This window comes from Coloeus monedula (assembly GCF_965178545.1).
Source record: "Coloeus monedula genome assembly, chromosome: 10".
NCBI classification, from domain to species: Eukaryota; Metazoa; Chordata; class Aves; order Passeriformes; family Corvidae; genus Coloeus; species Coloeus monedula.
The window spans coordinates 17,568,817-17,578,353 of record NC_138790.1 but is presented as its reverse complement, the minus strand read 5'-3'; the positions used below and the strand labels follow the sequence as shown (position 1 = coordinate 17,578,353).

The 9,537-nt window shown below is 38.0% G+C and overlaps 1 protein-coding gene across 1 annotated transcript; it reads left to right on the top strand.

Moving 5' to 3' along the window:
• Window positions 1–286: 286 nt before the first annotated feature.
• LOC309576623 (cytochrome P450 2J6-like) lies at window positions 287–9,226 on the top strand (the record flags this gene model as incomplete). Its single annotated transcript, XM_082288036.1, has 9 exons — window positions 287–457; window positions 2,035–2,197; window positions 2,551–2,700; window positions 3,649–3,809; window positions 6,084–6,260; window positions 6,425–6,566; window positions 7,969–8,156; window positions 8,388–8,529; window positions 9,048–9,226. 9 exons carry the CDS (start codon window positions 287–289, stop codon window positions 9,224–9,226), a joined length of 1,473 nt encoding a protein of 490 aa, XP_082144162.1.
• Between the last annotated feature and the right edge of the window lie 311 nt (window positions 9,227–9,537).

The following is a 9,537-nucleotide window of genomic DNA, read 5'->3' as shown; positions in this document are numbered from 1 at the left end:
AGATGTATAATTAACCTACATTTTGTATCCCTTGAGGAGACAATGATTGACAAATGTGTAGCTGCAATGTAATGGAATGATGCCATATATGCTTCAAAATAAGAACACCTAATTCTCTGGGATGGGGAAATAAAAGTCATGAAGAGGGAAAGAAGGCGAGTCACAGGAGCTTCAACAGTTTTTTCTCTTTTCAGGGAGGTACCACAAAAGCAAGATAAACTGGATCTCTCCTCTGTCTACACAGCAGTTGTTGAGAGACAACGTAGCTGTGTAAATCAGAAGTAAAATGTTAACAGGGAGTGAGGTGCTGGTACTTTCTGTGGTGTCTCTGTTGTTGGTACAGTTTCTGAAATTGCAATGGATGAGAAGACAATTTCCTCCGGGACCAACTCCGTACCCCTTCTTTGGAAATCTGTTGCAGATGAACTTCAAAATTCATCATGAGCATCTTAAAAAAGTATGTATTTTCCAGAAATTAATTAAAAGACTCATAACCTGACTAAAAAGTAAACGTGTTTAACACAGTCTTATTTTGAATGCTAGGAAGGGATTTATTGTAAATTGCATAAATGTGGAAGTAGGTGGAGATAATTAAAATATCTGTTTCTTGGAGTGAAAATTTGCACTTACTATGAAATATATATTTAAAACCTTATGTGCATATGAACAAAACCATAGTGATGATAACAGTCCTGTCTTACACATAGGAAAAAGATGCATTTTAAAGTAGACTCATTAATTCTGTGCAGTCTTTTGCGTCTCTGTTTTGACTGTTGTTGTACTGGCATTCTCTAGTATCCCATGAAATAGGTACTGAAGGCATGTGTGCTTCCAGTATAGAAAGGATGATCTTTTTATATACTTATTCAATGGATTTTTTGGAAGGTCTTAGAATCAATTTTTTTCTGACATACCATTTGGTCAGAATTTGGTCATTTTCACAAGACATTTCAGTCTGCTTAGCAAGACTGAGCTTTTAAGTGGCCAAAATAATTCATAGTATGCTCAAACCCTTTTCTAAGTCCAGTTGTAATGTGCAGCACTTCTAAAGTTTGTATCCTGTTGTTTTATAGTTCTTATGCATTGATATTAAATATTTAACATTTAAATATGTAAGTAATAGCACCTCACTCTCCCTCTTTGTTCTCAACCTTCCCTTTCCCTGGTTCTTCCATGTCCTGCCAGTTCTGTCCTCTCAAGCTGCATATTTCAAGGCAAAGTGGTATTATTCCATAACATGAAATGATAGCCAGTGCCTGTCTGCTGTGTTTTCTTCTATTTCTGACATTCCAGACCTGAAGAGTAGTATTGCTCATCTCAAGGTTTCAAAAGCCATTAACTGGTCCTTACAAAAATGAAATTAAACACAAATGTGCAAGCACAAGCACATACATTTTTGCTCACTGTGCGTAAGTGTTCCCTCTTGTTTGCTCCCAGGCAGCAAAATTTTGTAATCCTCTGGTCCTGCATTTCTTGGGATGTCTTGGCAACACACCACTCTTTCCAGCCTATTTTGCTACTTTTCTAGTTCCTGATTCAGCAGCCAGGGGAAGGACTGTCCTGCCCACTTCTAGTGATGCCTGCATGCACGGCAGGTGAAGACAAGGCTGTCACAGTTGAGCTAGAAAGGAGAGGGTGATTCCGTCATTACTCAGCTCCTTGTCTGCTTTTGCTACACTTGACACACAAAGGAGAATCTGTAGATGGGTCACACTGAATTAATGAGTTACTGCTGTCTTGTAGCAAACGGTGAGGATGGAAGAATTCGTCTACAATGAGTTTGAATTGTAAGATGTGATAAGAGACTTTGGCAATATTGGCTGACATTTTAGAAATACCATGATCTTTAATAAATGAGACTTTAGCTAGAAACCTGACTTCAAACTATATTGTATGTAAGAACACACACAATGCTCTCTTCTCAAAGTTGGTCACACTTAGGGCATCTGCCCAGGGAGAAGATGTGGTTCATCTTGTTTGATTTAAAAGCACTGGTTCTCACTCCTGTTATTCTGATTCTACTTTGTTCTACAGATGGCCAAAATTCATGGCGATATCTTCACCTTATGGATTTCAAACACTCCTGCAGTGGTCCTGCAAGGGTTTCAAGCAGTGAAGGAAGGTCTGACTGCCCATGCTGAAGATGTTGCTGGAAGGCCCTTAATCGGAATCCTTCACATTCTGACACATGGAAATGGTAATTATTATTCTCAGAAATTCTTTTAATGTGTCCTATCCCTAGTTCTGAAAATTGATGTAGAGACTCAAGGCCCTTAAACTACATCAGGAAAAAAGTTTATTACTTTCACAAGTGTTTTGAAACAGTTCTATTCTATATTCTGTCAGAACAATAATGACAGTATAGAGTTAATGTAAGAACTTCTATACAGGAGATAAATGGCTAAAATACAAGAAGAAAGAAAAGAGGAATGTTGCCAGACTGCTGTCAAAATTTTGAAAAAAATTAGAAGAGAAGCTTCTTGGCTGTATCAACTGCATTAATCCAATAATTTATAAGGTATTGACAGCATTAATTCATTATGATACTAGGTGTTATGTTCTCTAATGGTCATCTCTGGAAGCAGCAGAGGCGTTTTGGACTTGCAACAATGAGGAAAATGGGAGTAGGGAAAGAAGATCAGGACTACCGACTGCAAGAGGAGGCTGCTCACTTGGTGGAATACTTACAGAAAACAAACGGTATGTGAGGGTGGGAAGGGCCTGTGCAAGGGGAGGCTTTGCTGGAGAATGGGGCACTGGTAGCTTTTGGAACCATTTGATTACAAAAATGGACTCAAAGTGTACGTGCAGAGCTGAGTCTCAAAAGTCTGTATCATGCCACCTGCATGAGACACTTACTTGCAGAAGTGTGAAATCCCATAGCATGAACACAGAACTAGAGACTCCTGTCTGCATATTATATAGCAGTGTGTGTATATGTACATATATACATATATAAAATATACCAATATATATATACTAGTCCCTATCAGTGTTATTACTTCTGAGTCAGTTTTATATTACTTAAGGTAACAGCATGAGAGTAACAGCAAACAGTAACAAAATCAGTGTCATAACACCTCCTATTCCTGAGTAAAAAAGCATAAAATACACAAATCTTTGGCCAAGGACGCACAGCCCTGTGCTCTGCTCTGGCAAGTGCAGTAGAAAAAGCTCAGCTCACACAATTTGTGGTGAGCTCTTCAGTAGGTGATGGAGTTTGTTTAGGTTGTGCTGCTGAAGAACGGGGCTGAAATATTCTAATGTAAAATGGTATGAGTAAAGAATAGAAGGTGGTTCTCTTCTCAACTCATCTGTGTATTTAACGTCTCATCTGACTGGTTTTGTACCCCGGTTATTGCCAAATGTGAGATTTGCTGATGCCAAGGTTTAATGAAATCTGGGTATTTTTATAATTGATACTATTAATTCCATTCCTACCAGTAGTTTTTCCTTTTTTAAACCAGCAGTATTTTTTAGATGTCTGAAGTTACTTTTTTACTCAGGCCTTTAACAATAAATTACAATTTGCCATCCAGTAATCTAATTAATATTAGAAATGTGTATGAAATTTTATCAGCTCTCCTGTCAGTGGGAAAAGCAGGAACAGTAAGTGCTAATGGTGAATGCAGTCCCTTGTGTTTACAGGAAAACCTCTGGACCCCACTACACCTGTTGCTCATACTGTCACAAATGTGATTTCTTCTGTGCTTCTTGGACATCGCTTCTCCAGAAATGATGAGAATTTTCACCGCCTGATTGACTCCTTTGACACCATGGCAGCATTTTTGAACAGCATCTCCTTTTTTGTGAGGAAAATCAGTTTTGTTTGTTTGCTTGCTCTCTATAGATAGACAGTGAAAAAGGAAACTTGCTTGTTACTTTTGTAACAAAAATAAATACTAGAGCACCTGGAATTGCTGGAGTGCATATCAGAACTGTGCCTCCAGATGCCTGGTTCAAAACTGTTTTAATTGCTTATACTTCATCATAGCATCCTGTGGCTGGGGGACAGAGATGTAAACATAAAGATTTGCTCCGTGGTTGGGAGAGGTACAGAGGACTTCCTGACAAAAGTGCTACCTGTACAACTCCAGTGTTTGAAACTATACCTGAAATTAGTTGTAAAATGTAGGTAAAATTAGCTGAAAAGCTCTGAAATAGGCTTATCTTAATTTCTGTCTGGCAAACTGGCTTTCTTCATGATATGATATATATGATATAATATGATATGATATATGATATGATATAATATGGCTGTCAACAACTGTCAAGAGTAAATGCTCTTTACTGCTCCCTTCACTACTGCCAGCGAACCTCACAGAAACTGGAGTAGAGCAACTGTTTTGTGCAAAGGCAACATGGCATGAAATGGCTCAATGGTAGCTTTTCCCTACAGTTTTTGACAGCAACACCTGTACCACATCTGCACGTCCTTACAAGAATACAGTGACACACAAAGTCACTCTCCTTTAGCTGCCAGATGATATCTGTCTCCATTCAAGACTCCAACTCCTAGCTTTGCATCTGGTCCATGGGAGAGAAAAATTCTCTTTTGCTTCTGTATGTGCAGCTGTGACTGCAGCTGCCAAAGTAGCAGAGCAGGTGGCCTCAGACTGGGGCAGTTTTACCATGAATCATTTAGGAAAGGGAGCCACAGTACTGTGTATAGTCCTAAAAAAATCAATTTACCCATGCACGAGGCAGCTGCTTCTGCAGAACTGGCTGGAACTCATCCAATTCTGTGTCTCGTATGATTTCCACCATCTTAGACTAACTGGAAACTGCTGTAAGCAAGGTCCTGGAGGATTTGAGGACTAATTTGATGCTTTTGGTAGATAAACTAAAATAAAATTACTTCATAAAATAACTAACCCAGAAGATGCTGGTGAAATGATTCCTAAGCTACCTTCTAATCAAGGGTAGACACAGGTTCAGCTATTTCCAAACTGATCTCAGTACAAGTTGTTTTTTAAACATCTTAATAGTGTGTCCACAGCCAACAAAAACATTTGTCCAACATTTCATTCTGTACCACTCTCCACAGTGCTTTCACAGGGATGTACAATCCCTTAATGATGGGCTGCGCTTACCTGTTTTCCTGGTAAGTGGACAGGTAGTGTTAAGGAAAATTATGCAGTAGGGTGAAAAAGAAATAGAGCCAGGAATCTGAGTAGGCTTGTGGGGACATAAATCTTTGTAATGCAGCTGCCTCTTAAACAGGTGAGAGCAGAAGTTATGGCCTAATGGATAATTTAAGCTGCAGTAGTTCTGTAACTGGAAGGACACGATGCAATCTGTAAAACAGGGAAAAAGAAAGTGAAATGAAGTAGAAGAATGGAATGGATGTAAGAAGTGTTTTACTTGTTTTCTGCTGGTATGTGGCTTTATGAGTATAAGGAAAAGAAGGTGAATATGTTTAGAACAATGAACAAACAGGAGGAAATCCACATAACCCACAATTTCTATGTCATTGAGTTGTTTTGCACATCACACAGATGTGATCTATTTGCTTCTTATCTATGAGAAGGTGAATGTGAGTAAAATCCCCATGCATTCAGTATCCTACTGTAAGAAAATAAACCTGGGTTTGGACAGTTCTATTTTCAGTTAAGAGATGTGTTGAGGAAGTCAGCCTGGACCTGTTTTTTAAGTGATGAGATAGAAATTATATGTGTGTTGGATAAAGTGAGAACAGGGACACGTTTCATGGGAGATTCTTGGTTCAGCCAAGCAAAGTTCAGCCTAGCAAAGAATTGGGGTACAGAACAATTTCATTTATTCTTTATACATCACATTTATATTTATATAATCTCCAAATTTAGATATAAATAATATATATAGTATAAAACTGAGAAACTGAGAGAAAATTTGATCTTGCTCCAGAGAAAAATAGAATTAAGAAAGGTTTTAATGAATCGTGGGATAGGCACTATCCCTTCAGTCTAATGTTGAAGGTTCAGTCATTAGTCTTTCATTTGCTTTTTCCACTACTCAGAAGCCTGTATTAGGATTCTAATTTAGTTTGCTAAATGCCACATATTTATATGTAATACCACATATCTAAAATATCTCTTTTACAGATATATGAGTTGTCTCCCTGGCTTGCTGGACTTTTTCTGCCATCAGTTAAAAAGGTGAAGTCCTGCAAAGATTTTGTGAATGGTCTGTTAGCAAAGGAACTTGAAAGTCACAAAGGAAAAAGCAAACTTGATGAAAATCGAGATTTTATTGATTACTACTTGGATGAGATAGATAAAGTGAGTACCTCTGAACTTCTCTCACACTTCACTAACAACAAGGGGTTTTAAGTGTTCCTTTGATTATAATGATGTCTAATAAAAATTTAGAAGGGTATGATTTCTCCAGGTGGTTTACTACTTCGTTTGTGTGCCATAACTTTTGCTTCAATTCATACCTACAGACTAAAGGAGATCCTGAGGCTACTTATAATGAAGTAAATTTGATCCAGACTGTTACTGACCTCTTTGTAGCAGGTACAGAAACTACAGTCACCACTTTACTGTGGGCATTGCTCTATATGGTGATTTATCCTGACATTCAAGGTAAGCACATCCAAAGAGGTCTGCAACTCTAGCAATGATACAAGTTCAAATAGTGGTAGTGCCTGTTCAAAGAAAAGTAGAGGAACTAATTATTAAAGTATGAATGAGGTGAACTGCATTCATTTGTTTCTTGCTGCATCCTTTCTAACATACAGGGAAATCATTTCAGGTTTTGTTTGTAGGAGATCTACACAGAATGCAGGATGTGATTAATTTAATCAGATACAGGACTTTAGCCTCAGATGAGACAAACTGTTCCATTGCCCCTCCACAGACAATAATGATTAGACTTTCACTGAGAAGTCTTTGGGCCATCCTTTTAAATCCTTGACTCCTACTCTTTGCTTGTCTCTTGGCCTCTTGTGGCAGAAATAAAATACAGTCTGAGGTTTCTAATACGTGGGATTATTCCATCAAGCTTAAACTTTCAAGCAGAAATATCTACACATGAATAGATAGAAAAAAACATTGGGATGAGTAGCTTGAAAATGTGTGCTTCTAATAATGATATTCACAGAACAGAGACACACATTGTCAGAGTAAAATGACTGCAAAAAAAGAGTCAGAGTGTGCGAGACAGAAAGGATTAGAAGGTACAAAACTCACTTTCAAGCCCTCATATTTGAGAGCTTAAGCTGAGTACCAGGCACAGCAGGAGCCTGGCAAGTAGAAAATGGTGGAAGTGTTGAGGAGAAAGGATCTCCCACTTTTGTTACCATCAAAAGACTTAAAACTTGAGATTGGGTTGCACATACTGAATTTTCACATGATTTTTCATCTTCTCAGGATATATTAACACATTCTTAAGTTTCATGGGGGTAATTCTAATTGCAATGATAGTCTGTAGTATTAATAAAAAAAAAATCACAAATTACCATTTCAGCTGGGATTGTAAGTAAAAAGAAGTCCTTGGGAAAAATTAATTTGTATAAGTGCTTCCCAAGGCAAGTAATTACAGAATAGCAGTTAGGCCATTTGTAGATGACAAGCAAAATCTATGTGTTTCTAAATGAAGAACAATCCCTGATCAATTACTAAATTGTTCCCCTAATACACAATTAATATTTTTTCCAGTTGACTCCCTGCCTGTAAAAATAAATATTAATAAAAGTCTTTTTATAAATTACTTTAGAGCAGTAAATATAACAGGAACCCACATATTCTTACAGAATGACCTCATCGGCTATCGTTATTTTAAAAGTATATGTGCAACCTATAAACAACCTCAATGTCAAATCTTATTCAGGTCATCTGTATGGGGATTTGAAGGCATTCTTTTTTATAAAGTATCTTTTTCATCTGGTTGGATGCCATTCTGACTGTAAAAAACAACAGGAAAAATTGTGGCTATAGAGTTTATAGATTGACTGCTTTATATTTAAAGCTGAATATTCCTCCTTAGAGAAAGTCCAGAAGGAGCTGGATGCTGTTGTGGGTCGTTCCCACGTATTTTGCTATGAGGACAGGAAAAAGCTGCCCTACACAAATGCTGTAATTCACGAGATCCAGAGATACAGTAACATACTCTTAATTGCACTGCCCAGACTGAGTGTGAAGGACACGGAGCTGCTGGGATATCGTGTTCCAAAGGTACAAATGTGCTGCATATTTGAATGTATTTGATCTTTGGTATGTGAGAAGATTTTAGAAAGGCTTTTGAAGTTTTTCCTGACTGTGGACGTGAACTCTTGTTCCAGCAGTGCCTCTAAGGTATGACTGTCTCTGTGGATGGACTTTCACAAGGAATGGTGTGCTTTGTCCTAAATATTAGTAGATTCTATAGTCTTAGTTTTTGTTGAAGCCACTGGTCTTTTTTTTCAGAACACCATGGTTTTAGCAAATATTGACTCTGTTCTGGCTGATCCTGGGAAATGGGAGACACCTGATCAGTTCAACCCAGGCCACTTTCTGGATAAAGATGGAAACTTTGTAAACAGAGAAGCATTCTTACCATTTGCTATAGGTAAGTGCCCTGAATGGAGATTTATTTACTCCTTGTGAAAACAACTTCAGATCCATTCATTCCCCAAAATAACTGGGAAGGCACCTACAAATGGGCGTATACAAACTGTTTTAAAGATCTCCAAGAAGAGAGAAGTCCAGTTGTACATGGAAAAGATTGGAAGAGAAGGAATGACACATAGAAAAGTCTTTCTTGGAAGACAGATCCAGTTTCTTTCTGAGAAGAGATCCAGCTATCAAAGCAGTAGCAGGAAAATACATGGTGCTGGGAAGACTGTAGATGTTAACTATGCCACGCTGGTGACAATTTCTATAATGTCTTGCTGCCTGCTGTAAATACAGATCAAAAAATTTTGTGGAAATACAAGCAGCCTTTCAGTTAAGAATCATTAAATGACAAAATTAGGAGAAAAGGATAAAATCTGCAGAAAACAAGCAAACAAGCAAAACCCAAAGCAGGTTAGAAAGGGAGGCATGATAGAAATCCTTTGGCTGATTGCCTTTTCTCTTTCTTCACAGGGCACCGTGTATGTATGGGGGAGCTGTTGGCAAGGATGGAGCTCTTTATTGTCTTTTCCACCCTGCTACAGGCATTCACATTCACCCTGCCAGAAGGAGTGAAGGAAGTCAACACCAAGTTTGTTTTTGGGAGCACAATGAAGCCTCCTCCCTACCAGCTCTGTGCCATTCCTCAGTAGGAAATGGCAGATTCGGGGAAGAGTTACTCTGTAAAACTGCTTCTGTATGTGAATTCCTTTTTACATGTCCTAAGACTTTTGCTTTCCTCTTCATTTCATTAATCACTACCCTGAAACATTCTTGACAGACAGTTGCATCCTGAGGATAATAATTATAAAGGGCTCTTATTTTGGTTTTGGTTTTTTTTTTTCTGTTTGGAAAATATTGATAAACTTCTCCTGATGTGCAACAAATAAAGACATGAAGGGGAGAATTAGAATTGGGACTTATTTATTATCAACTGGAAAGAGGTTTTACAGAGAAAAATCTT